Consider the following 10,742-nt stretch of genomic DNA (forward strand, 5'->3'; position numbering starts at 1 on the left):
TTTTTTTCCGGTGTAACCAAGAGCTGCTTTCCCTGGACTGGACAGGCCAATCTACACTGGAGTAACAGATTGCTAATCTCTTAAGCATGTGTATTTACAGATGAATCGACGCAGCGTGATTGGGAATACTGCGCATCGTCCACCATGTCGTAAGTTGGTTCCTCCTCGCCCTTCCCTTTCCGGGAAAAAAGAGGCCTCGATAGTGCGGCGCAACAACGGCCTTTGCCTCCCCTTGCCATCTTCGTCCGTAAATATATAGTCCTTGTGTCATGTGCTTCTTTTACTTTTTTCGTTCTTTGGTCCGTCACATGTGACTTGCGCAGTTGAATGGTCTTGAGTTTACCCGTTCGTTGATGATTATTACGGGTTCGATTGATATACTTTTATTGTGTCAAACTGTTCCATCTGAGTCCCTTTTCACCATTCCTTAACGCAATTCACCATCCCAACTCCTGCTTCTTCTTCCCTGACACTCAACTAGAACCCCTCCAACCTCCAAACGTGTCAAGGCGTCTCCATCGACCAGCGCGCCATCTCACCTGTTAGCTCCGCAGCAGGTCAATCCATTTCAAAGAGTGCCTTCATTCGAGGGCATTCCTATGCCCCAACCCCAGCATTCTCCCCCCAACCCCAAAAAGCGCCGTGCTTCGCCCCAGATAAGCACTGCGACAACCATGACAGCATCTGGGTCTACAGCCGCTGCGGGCGAGGCCGCGCTTGAACCTGGGCCAGGAGCGCCAGAAGCGCCCCCCAAGAAGAAGGGAAGGACCAACACTCCGTGGACTGCGGAGGAAGAACAGCGACTAAAGACAATGCGCGATGCTGGTCGCAGCTGGAGTGAGATTGCTAAGGTAGGCCGCTGTCGGCTCCTACCCATGGTCTCGGGTGTGTTACTAATTGGAACTCATAGACATTTCCTGCTCGAACCGAAGGGAGTGTTAAGAAGCACTGGTATAAGGTAGCGTTTCAGCCATTATCCCGGATAGTGTTATCGTCCAGTGACTAATATTCCTAATTAGGATATGCACTATGCCGAGTTTGATGAAGATGAGGTAAGTTATAGCGCTTCGAGGAGGGTCTCTTTTATCATTCTGCGTCTGACAGCATGCAGTCTATAGCGCTCCGCGAGGCAATCAAGGAATATGAGGCGAGCAAATGGAAAGTCATCGGGCAAAAAGTTGGAAAACCGGCAAAAGTGAGCCCCAAGGATCCTAATCTGAGTCCAATCTTTGACATAGATGCAGGCATGTGAACAGTATGCGAAAGAGCACTTTAAGGACCTCTAGACGTTCGGCGGAATTTGACGAAGACATGATCATCAGTACATGAGATATCTGAAACGTTCGTTCATGTTGCTGGGGAACTGGGCTCGCGCATCGGCGATGCATGCTCTTTTATTTTCATTTTTCTATTCGGCAACAATTTGCACACTACTTGGCGAAGTGCTTGGAGTTGGCCTTGCTGTCCTTTCGTTTTGTTCTTCTCTTCTCTTCCTTTACACTTGGAATACCCCACTTGTCGTCTACAACTCTTGATTCGCAATCCATGATAGCCCTCTAAATCAATGCGATGAACCTGCCTCATATCCAAGCCTTGAAGAGGCGCAAATAGACCGACCCGTCAGTGCTTCTACCAATGTGTCGTCTTTACAAACGACTGTAGATATTGCGCCTAATCCATACGTAATTGGCGATCAACCTCTGCACTAGCAACTGGAAGCTCCATGAGTTCCGCACCTATGTCATTTTATGTATGTTGAATTCTCCATGATTCAAAGGTACGTCAACAACGGTGGTAGCCTATCATTGGCGGAATCCGCTATCGGAGCGGAGAACCGAACGACTTCCCCGCGGCAAGAAAGTGGGAATCTTTCTTCCCTCTCAGAATAAAAAAGGTGACATTCCCTTTGCCACTTCTTTACTCGAGTCGTCTTGTTCACGAAGCTTCCATAACCCTGACAAGCTTTCTCCGCATCGCAACGGGCTCTTGTATTTACTCCACAGGTGAACTCCATTACAACCTTTTCTAGGAAAAGATTTCCGTTTAATCCAATTGAGAACCCGATTGGCTAACTTTTGGAGTCTTCAAAGTTGTAGTTGCAATAACGATTCACCAAAGTCGTTGGGAAAACAAAAAGCAATTGTTACGAGTACAGCTCTCCCGTCTTCTCACCGGATCTCTATGCAAGGGATGGCTATCATGAAGACAAGTAGCGTGGTTTTGTCTGTCGATCAAGGTATCTAGGTAATACGCCTGCATGATGACCGGTGTTCGGCAACGCTGTCATACACAGATCTGATGCAATATACCCGGTCATGACTCGTGTGTTTCTTGGCTTGTTGTCCTCGGACGTGGGTGCAGATGATGTGGCAGCAGTTGTCGTTCTGAGAATATACGGTTGAACTTGATCTGGATAATTCCAGCGAAAGGACTCATGCGCGCTTTTTCAACCCTCATTTTCTACATGGGTTGATACTGACTTGATAGTAGTAGCATGTCCTCGGAACCTCCTCTGTCTACCCTAAGGGTAAACTCTGAAAAAGAACCGTCAAAGACCCCCTTCACTGATCACCCGTCCCATACTGCAGAGTATGATGGAGAGGGTTGTGATGCGCCGGACGGCCCTTTCTTGTCGCCACGCATTGCTGCATATGTGAGGAGATTTGAAAACCAACTGATCGAATACAACCTGGAAGCCCGTGGTATTGAAAGGGTGCAGCAACATGAACGAATGAAAAAGTTGACTTGGGTCTCGTACCTGCAAGCGTTCTTGCTCTGGGTCTCAATCAATTTGGCGGCCAACAACATTACCCTAGGAATGCTGGGGCCCGTTGTGTACGGCTTGAGCTTCCTGGATTCGGCACTTTGTGCGGTTCTGGGTGCTTTCGTTGGCGCATTAGTTGCCTCATGGATGGCTACATGGGGGCCAGTGTCCGGCGTCCGGACTATGGTGGGCTTTTCCCAGGCTAAACCGACTATTATGCTATATACTAATATGATATAGGCATTCGGACGCTATACGATGGGGTGGTGGCCGAGCAAGATTGTTGTCATCCTGAATCTGATCCAAATGCTTGGGTACTCCTTAATTGATTGCGTAGTATGCGGGCAGATCTTATCTGCCGTGTCACCAAATGGGAACATGTCGGTAGCTGTCGGTAGGTTGTCATGGTGTTGAGAATTTCAATTGCAGGTGCTGATCCGATGGTAGGCATCGTGATTATCGCAGTCAGTTGTTGGGTGATAGCCACGTTCGGTTATCAGGTCTTCCATTACTATGAACGGTTGGTGTGGATGCCCTTAATGAGTTTAATCGTGTACTGACTGCGTCAAGCTTCGCATTCCTTCCCCAGATTATCGTAGTCTCTATACTCTACGCTGTGTCTTCATCGAAATTTGATCTGTCCGCGCCTTCAATCGGGGATCCTCGCACGCTCGCTGGGAATCGGTACGCCTTCATGACTTTGCTATTCTGCTGTGGCCATGACTAATACGATTACATTTCATTAGGTTATCGTTCTTCTCTATCTGTCTCAGTGCTGCAATCACTTATGCCCCATTAGCAGCCGACTTCTTCGTCTATTACCCTGAGAGAACATCCCGAGTGACACTCTTCTCACTTTCATTGGTAGGCCTCATTGTATCATTCACTATGGCGTTTCTTGTCGGTATCGGACTTGCATCTGGTATCTCGAGTCATCCAGAGTACGGCGCAGCATACTCTAGGGGTGCAGGGGCACTTATCGTCGAAGGATTCGGGCCTCTTCATGGGTTCGGAAAGTTCTGCTCGGTGATTGTTGCGCTAGGACTCATCGCAAATACTATCCCACCGACCTATTCCGCCGGTGTCGACTTCCAGGTTCTTGGACGGTACGCCGAAAAGGTCCCGAGAGCTATATGGAACACCATCGGCGTTATAATCTACACCGTCTGCGCATTAGTTGGTCGAAGCAACCTTTCCGACATATTCACCAATTTCCTCGCTCTCATGGGCTACTGGGTCGCAATATGGTTCGCCATCATTCTCGAAGAGCGATTTATCTTCCGACTCCGTACTGGGTATAACTGGAATGTGTGGAATGACCCCTCAAAGCTACCTGTGGGCATCGCCGCGTTTATTGCTTTCGTAGTCGGTTGGGTCGGCGCAATCCTGTGCATGGCGCAAGTCTGGTATATTGGTCCTCTTTCCAGATTAGTGGGTGAATATGGCGCAGATGTAAGTGATACATTGCTATCCTCACTACCCTAACAAACCTAAAAGGATATATCTAATCTCAGATAGATGGGTAATTACGTCGGATTCACCTGGGCTGGTCTCGTATACCCGCCATTACGGTATGTCGAGCTGCGCATGTTGGGCCGGTAACTGTCTAAGAATATCCGTAACACTTGCAATCAACCGATTACTGTCGACTCATATCTTGAAGAGGTGCATACACCCATGCCCGTCCCTTGCTTCATATAAGCGTCGTCCTGAGCCAACAGGAAACAACAAGAGACCAAAACGTCATATCCAGTGGATTTCACCAAAAGCAACAGTCTGAGCATAATATCGCTTTTTGCCCTTAACGCTACACAATCATTTATCTTCTCAGCCAATCTCCATTCTGGGAGTCTATCAGCCCCAGTATAAATCATGTATTGTACGAGTGACAAAGCTTACTCTACTTCTCTTGGTTATTTCTCACTTCGTTATTTTTAAAAATTAACAATGACACTAGTGCAATCATACATGTGAGATAAGTATAATCGTTATTATCCGGTGTAAGAAAACGACCTGGGTAAGCGGAAAATACAACCATGGACATTGGTTCGGAGGGAAGGAAGATTGGCACGTGATAGTGATCGAGATACGTAAATTTCCCGGACTTACCGCATCATGCCACCCGATATTATTCTTTGTCTCGCTAGCAGATAACCATGGAGAGAGTTGTAGAGCTAGCCCTATTAGACTATATGGACAGAAAAAAAAAGGGCAAGAAAACTAATAATCAATTAGACACCAATCACTTCTTTCCACTCAACTATTCTACAAGAGACAAATGCCGGATTCCACAAAGATACAGCCACCCCCCTTCTCTCTTTTTCATGATTCCTGTGTTCTTTTCCCCGCGAGGCGAAAACATGACTGCGCTATTATTGTGTCAAAGATTTACCGGTACCAGTACTCAGGCTTGACGTAGTCGGCGAAAGTCTTGGGCTCCTCAGGAGCGGGGTGGCCGTGACCGTGGCCGTGATCGTCTGGAAGAACCGAGTAAGCAGGGGTAATTGGAAAGCTTCAATAGTCAAAGGAGACTTACGGTCATGGGCATCCTCCAAGGGTCCGATGTAGTTCAGCTTGACGACGTTGCCGCACTCGCCGCAGCGCTCGATGGGGCGGTCACGAGAGACCTGAGTTGATCCAATTAGAATTCCGCGCGCAGGTACAGAGCATGCCACTCAATGGCAATACAAAGACTTACGGTCAGCCAGTTGACGGTGTGGGAGTCAGCGGGGAAACCAGTGCAACCAGCATACTGCTCGTCACCGGCACCGTTGACGATGATGGGGTTCTCGAGAGTTCCTGTTAAAGGCATTGCGTGTCAGTCACAGTTCGCCGGCGTCGATATCATCGTAGTGGTTCCATTTGAATGCACACGCATGTAGACCACCGAAAAAATCGTAGGAGCTTAAGGGAGCGTACCCTTCCGGGAGGCATCGAGGGGCCTCATGTCGAAGATATCAATGCCCTGCATCTTTCCGACAAGTTCCAGACGCTCGAGACCAGTGGCCTGCTCGATGTCGGAGGGAACGGTACCGGACTTAGCACCGGGGGGGACGAGGTCCTCCTCGGTCTTGATCTCTGTTGTGGAAAAGAACCGGTCAGCATCGTTTGCAATAGCGTAGTGGGTGATGAATCAAAATGTCGAAGAGACGGTAGGACTGCGATGGAGGGTTACTCCAATGACATAATCCGTAGCTACAAGAGCATACGAATTGGGAATACGGCTATAGACGGGCATTGGCCGATCGTATGACAACGGGTCTGAATACCAACCTTCGAAAGAAAGGATCTTGCCATCCTTCTCAACGCCATACTTCGCCTTGTTGGCTGCAAACAAAGACTCAATGTTAGCTATTGCGTCAACAAGACTGCCTTGGCTGTGGGCATATCCCATTTCCAGGACCCAATGGGTCCACAGGAAGGGTGGTGACTGCGACGAAGGCTCTCAAGAAGCGGTCTTGAATTTGGCATTGGGCTCACGTACAGCGGATGACGGAGGAGGAGAAAGGGCGGGCAGCAACGGCCCTGACGGGAGTGCGCCGCGCGAGGGCGAAGGCTGTGCGTTGGAGGAACATTGTCCTGGTGAATTGGGGCTATAACGGCGGAGGAGGGAGGTGAGGACGTTTGGAGCAGAGGGAGTTTGGAGGTTTGAGGTGAGTTTGAAGCCGCTTCGGCCCGTGGTCGGGCGAATAGTCAGCAGTGCGGGTTGATTGGTTGCGGAGCTGCTACGGCCGCCCGGACTGACCACTTGGGCACCAATTGCCCGATTCGACGCCTGATAGGGCTTAGGGTTCGTGCATCTACATCATCTGATGTTTATCACAAGGACTACATCGTGCTTTGCTCACGCAGAAGGAGCTCAATGGTCGCTGATCCATTGATATTCGGACGGAAACACCGTGTGGCAACTTGAAAAAAAAAAAAAAAACAAATGAAATTACTATTCACGTTGGGCATCGCTAAATGGATATGATACATACATGATCTTCTACCTTACACCGAGTTGTCTGGTATAGAGCTAAACTGTGGCCATCCAAATTCCCATTACAGCCTACCAAGAAACGAAAGGGGTAATGATTAAGACGTAACAAAGCAGATATTAGGGGAGCGTACGCCGGCGCTAATGGAACCACATCCACTCGTAACTATGATGGAGGGCTTTCAAGCTGAGAAGCCCTCTCTCGACAAGCTGCTGGTGTGAAACCATTGCCAACTTTCCCCGCAATGATACGCCAGCGGTCGTTCTCGTACTCCTGAATTGCACGCTGTAGCCGTTGGACCTGTCCACAAAAAGTTAACATCCTCTGTCCTGCCTGTGTACCAGTGATATGGGTTGGAAATGCGCACCATTTCATCGCTCCATGCCACGTCCTTAGCCTTCAACTTGGTGCAGTACCGGACCTGCAATGTACCACTTGTTCGTCCCGGGAAGAAATCGGCGATTTGTTTCCATGTTAAGTTTTTGTTCTCTTTCAGTTCTACCAGCAAAGCGTCCTCTTCCGGCGTAAATTTGAGCTTGGGTCCCCGTGGCCTGGGTGCTGGTTCGGGCATCCCAGGCTGACCTACCACACTTGGCGGGCCAGAGGGGAACGGAGATGATTCCATATTCATACCATGGCGCTGGGAGTCGCGTAACGACGCGTGTGGGGGGAGACGATGGTGGTGGTGATGCTGTGGGAGGGCCACCGAATCCTGCGGTCCAAGGTCGTGGCCTTGCATCTGATGATGTTGCCCAGCGTCCCCATGAACCGAGAAGAGCATCTCGGGTGAGTGGTGCGTCGGTTCAGCAGATGATTCTGATGGGAGGATGGATAATTGTGGCCTGATCCCATGATTTGCGTCATCGCCTTCTCCCTCAGTTTCGGAAAGGTGCCGTTTTTTACCCCGCTGCATCGACGGGATATCGAAGCTGGTCGGTGCGTATTGTACCGGAAGCTGCCGTGAAAGCATCTGGGCCGGTGTGAGAACGACTTGTTGGGAGAGTCCATGGGGATTCGCGGTTGGGAGAACGGTCGCGTTTGCATGATGGTGCTCAAATGCCGTGCTGCGCGAACTTCCTTGCTGGAAAGGAGTATCTGGCGGCTTCGGATGTTGCAGTTGTGGCTGATGCGTGTGGTAAACAAGCGTACTTGTATGTTCCTCGGGCTTGCAGCTGGCATGTTGAGCATAATCAATGGCATAGTCTCGATATTCCGCCAGCGTCGCAGACATACATCAGCGCTGCTAGAGCATAAAAGCCCTGGCAGGCTATCTGATCACGTTTATAAAAGAAAGAGGGAAGTGCGTCTGAGCGGGACGTGGAGGTGTCAACGCGGATAGATGACACTTCGCCGAAAGAGCGACAAAGACCGATATTTGAATGGGAAGCAGTGGGCTGATTCTTGAGGCGTGGGACCAGAAAAAGAAAAGCACCCTCTCTCCCCATACACTATACAAAGACCTTGATCAAAAGTACCCAAGCCTCATGCTTTTGCTAATTACTAGCCAAGTTCAAAGGCCCGAAGCTGTTCCAGAGTCAGAGACACATACACAGGTCTAGAATTTGGTACTGGGGTCGGTTTAGGGTCACGGCAAGGAGGAAGAGGGGAATGGTGGTAACTCGGAGGTATCAGGGGATAGTTAGAATCATTTAGAAGAGGGGTGAGATAAAGACGACCTGTACGGTCGCCTTGTACCGAAGCTGGGTAAAGGGGATGGATTAGATTGCGCTCACCAGGGGATGCGACGGTTTCTCGAGCTAGACCGCTTCCAAAAGGCTATCGTTCTTCAACCAGTGCAGGATGTCCAAGAAGAAACGGGAAAATCGACTTTGCCAGATCTGAGTAGTAAAGGATTTTAGGTACTTTTTTCAATCCAAGATGATCAGCAATTCGAATTCTCCAAACGGGTTGCAACCCGTGGGCCCCCGTTGCTTGATAATGCAGAAACGTCAGGAAAAGGAATTGTGGGATAACGAATGTCACGACAAATCTGGACTCTTTTCCCCCCGGGTCTACGTTGTTGTGCACCAGAGTTCAAATTGATAGGTTGTAGGATATATAACGATATCAATAGTGGACGGTAGAGGAAAAGTTCTGGAAAATAACAACAAATGGGAAAGAAGAAAAAGAAAAAACCAAGGTGAGTAGTATTTCGGATTTGAGCGAGACAGCCGAAGTATACGTCCAGAATGAGCAAGATGCAGGTGGGTAAAAAGGGTAAAAATAAAATACAAATCTCCAGGTTTAAAAAAAAAAATATATATAATAATAATAATAATCCAAATTAAAAATTCTAGAATTAAAAAAAAAAAAAAAATTTAAATAAATTCAAATCAATCCAACCCGAAATAATCATAGTGAGAAAATAAAAATCCCCAAAAATCAAATCAATTCACGTCAGCCATTTGACGGACCTGCGTTCCAGTCAAGCTTAACCTGCAGAGGAGACCCAGAAGGGACAACGGTCATCTAGTACGCCAACACGGCGAGGTTGCTAGATCACCGGTTGCGACTCACCGAGCCGTCTAGCAGAGTGCCAAGGCATGACCGAGTCGTGGAGAAAGAAAGATAGGGCACCCAGGAATGGCCGGGATGAAACACTAAGCTAACAAAGAGTCTCACACTGTGCGGTTAGAGAACCCGTGCTCTTGGGATCCCATACAAACAAGAAGATGATCAACGAAAGCGGGGAGATCCCACGACCAGTTCTTACGTATGTAGGAGATCCTAAGAATGAGTTAAAAGTTAACTTGTTCTGTAGTAGAGGGTACGTATTATACAGAAGTGGTCAAGTGGATAGATAGGTAGGATAGAGGCAGGTATCGGGTCAAGGGAAACAAACCGGCCGTCAGAAACCTGTCAGTGTGCTGCAACTAGCTCAGGTAATCGATCCTTGTCGACCTGACTTTCCACCCCCCCCTGTCAGGAATCAGGACCAGGGCTGTCGTACGTCGTCGCATCACCTCCACTCAGTGATACGCTAATGGACGAGCGTGAGCAGTCCCGGCGAGACATCCACGAGGGAAGGATGGCTAGCGGACCGTGCTAGTATGCTGCTTGGTGGACCATCCATTGTAGGCTCCAGGGAAATCCAACCAAGCCTTCTAAAGTCGAGTCACTGGAGAACGACCCTGGCCCTAAATACGCCCCATAGCCTCGAACTGGAGTGGGAACCCGGAGTTGTTTGACGGTACATACCAACTTTGCTTGGAAGAACAAGGGTGAACGGTCTTTTCCCAACAATAGTTTCCTAGAAATTTGATAAATTTTCTCTCTTTTTTTTTCTTTTTTCTCTCTCTCTCTTTCTTTTTCTGCTCACGTTCAAGGTAGAGATCACGCAAAAAAGGCGCAAGCAATGGTAAACGGCCCCCCCCACCCACGTTTGATGAATCCCAGTCCAGTCCGTTTATTTTTTTTTGGTTTTCCCCCTTGTCTAATCCTTCGGCCGGGACCGATAGCAATGGCAGATGGATGCCGGTGCCCTGACAAGTGGCTGCTCAACTTCAACCACGATCAAAGGAGCTTTATCCAACCTTAATTTTCGCGATCACCTACCCCCAGAGGCAGTCGCTGGTTGTAAAACGGTCGGAAATAATAGCCTGGCTAGCGCCCGAGAACGTGTGGCGAAGAACGGGTTGTTCAGCGCCGTCCCATCACTAGTTTAGTTTAAGTTCCTATCATCATTTTACTTAAACGGCAAGTAGGGGCTTAAAACATACGTAAGAAACGCTCCATCCTCGGGCTAGCGCCGACTGATACGCGGTACGATATATGACTCGAGACCCAGGTGGATCAATCGTCGAGGTTATCTAGTATAATCTTGCAGCTTAAGTTAGCATGGTCCGAGTGATTTTCCGGAGTGTAATTTGACTTTGCTTCCGAATCTGTGAATTCATTGGATCAATGGTGAGACCATGAAAGAAGACGATCTTCAAAAGTTCCCTGGCACGGCCTGTGGTTGCCCTACACGAATTAATTATTTAAAAAAAAAAAAAAAG

General features: G+C 48.7%; 4 protein-coding genes across 4 annotated transcripts; 2 read left to right on the top strand and 2 right to left on the bottom strand.

The window, feature by feature from the left end:
• The first annotated feature begins 100 nt into the window (after window positions 1-100).
• On the top strand, window positions 101-1,629 carry BDV27DRAFT_139574 (SANT/Myb-like DNA-binding domain-containing protein). Its single transcript, XM_032069487.1, has 6 exons — window positions 101-149; window positions 482-851; window positions 911-958; window positions 1,020-1,052; window positions 1,112-1,195; window positions 1,245-1,629. Exons 1-6 carry the CDS (start codon window positions 145-147, stop codon window positions 1,284-1,286), a joined length of 582 nt encoding a protein of 193 aa, XP_031920376.1. The 5' UTR covers window positions 101-144; the 3' UTR covers window positions 1,287-1,629.
• A 286-nt stretch (window positions 1,630-1,915) lies between these two features.
• Window positions 1,916-4,381, top strand: BDV27DRAFT_89508 (purine-cytosine permease family protein). The gene is made up of 8 exons (XM_032077898.1): window positions 1,916-2,003; window positions 2,091-2,236; window positions 2,491-2,950; window positions 3,005-3,158; window positions 3,212-3,284; window positions 3,335-3,448; window positions 3,511-4,216; window positions 4,283-4,381. The coding sequence occupies exons 3-8, from the start codon at window positions 2,495-2,497 to the stop codon at window positions 4,364-4,366; spliced, it is 1,587 nt and encodes a 528-aa protein (XP_031920377.1). The 5' UTR covers window positions 1,916-2,003; window positions 2,091-2,236; window positions 2,491-2,494; the 3' UTR covers window positions 4,367-4,381.
• A 485-nt stretch (window positions 4,382-4,866) lies between these two features.
• On the bottom strand, window positions 4,867-6,701 carry cox5b (cytochrome c oxidase subunit IV). The gene is made up of 6 exons (XM_032069488.1): window positions 6,249-6,701; window positions 6,038-6,091; window positions 5,684-5,842; window positions 5,463-5,563; window positions 5,301-5,391; window positions 4,867-5,241 (listed from the first exon to the last, which is right to left on the bottom strand). The coding sequence occupies exons 1-6, from the start codon at window positions 6,337-6,339 to the stop codon at window positions 5,153-5,155; spliced, it is 585 nt and encodes a 194-aa protein (XP_031920378.1). The 5' UTR covers window positions 6,340-6,701; the 3' UTR covers window positions 4,867-5,152.
• A 208-nt stretch (window positions 6,702-6,909) lies between these two features.
• On the bottom strand, window positions 6,910-7,975 carry BDV27DRAFT_151439 (SANT/Myb-like DNA-binding domain-containing protein; the record flags this gene model as incomplete). The annotated part of the gene is made up of 2 exons (XM_032071358.1): window positions 6,910-7,044; window positions 7,112-7,975. The coding sequence occupies 2 exons, from the start codon at window positions 7,973-7,975 to the stop codon at window positions 6,910-6,912; spliced, it is 999 nt and encodes a 332-aa protein (XP_031920379.1).
• Between the last annotated feature and the right edge of the window lie 2,767 nt (window positions 7,976-10,742).

This window comes from Aspergillus caelatus, assembly GCF_009193585.1.
Source record: "Aspergillus caelatus strain CBS 763.97 unplaced genomic scaffold BDV27scaffold_491, whole genome shotgun sequence".
NCBI classification, from domain to species: Eukaryota; Fungi; Ascomycota; class Eurotiomycetes; order Eurotiales; family Aspergillaceae; genus Aspergillus; species Aspergillus caelatus.

Excerpts from the sequence above, each read along its gene's own strand:
- BDV27DRAFT_139574 (XM_032069487.1), top strand. Across the intron at positions 1,053-1,111 it reads CCGAGTTTGATGAAGATGAG|TCTATAGCGCTCCGCGAGGC; the intron begins GTAAGTTATAGC and ends GACAGCATGCAG. Across the intron at positions 1,196-1,244 it reads AAGTTGGAAAACCGGCAAAA|GCATGTGAACAGTATGCGAA; the intron begins GTGAGCCCCAAG and ends ACATAGATGCAG.
- BDV27DRAFT_89508 (XM_032077898.1), top strand. The coding sequence starts at position 2,495 with ATGTCCTCGGAACCTCCTCTGTCTACCCTAAGGGTAAACTCTGAAAAA. Across the intron at positions 3,159-3,211 it reads GAACATGTCGGTAGCTGTCG|GCATCGTGATTATCGCAGTC; the intron begins GTAGGTTGTCAT and ends ATCCGATGGTAG. Across the intron at positions 4,217-4,282 it reads TGGGTGAATATGGCGCAGAT|ATGGGTAATTACGTCGGATT; the intron begins GTAAGTGATACA and ends AATCTCAGATAG.
- cox5b (XM_032069488.1), bottom strand. The coding sequence starts at position 6,339 with ATGTTCCTCCAACGCACAGCCTTCGCCCTCGCGCGGCGCACTCCCGTC. Across the intron at positions 6,092-6,248 it reads CTCCTCCTCCGTCATCCGCT|CCAACAAGGCGAAGTATGGC; the intron begins GTACGTGAGCCC and ends CTTTGTTTGCAG. Across the intron at positions 5,843-6,037 it reads CAAGATCCTTTCTTTCGAAG|AGATCAAGACCGAGGAGGAC; the intron begins GTTGGTATTCAG and ends TTTCCACAACAG.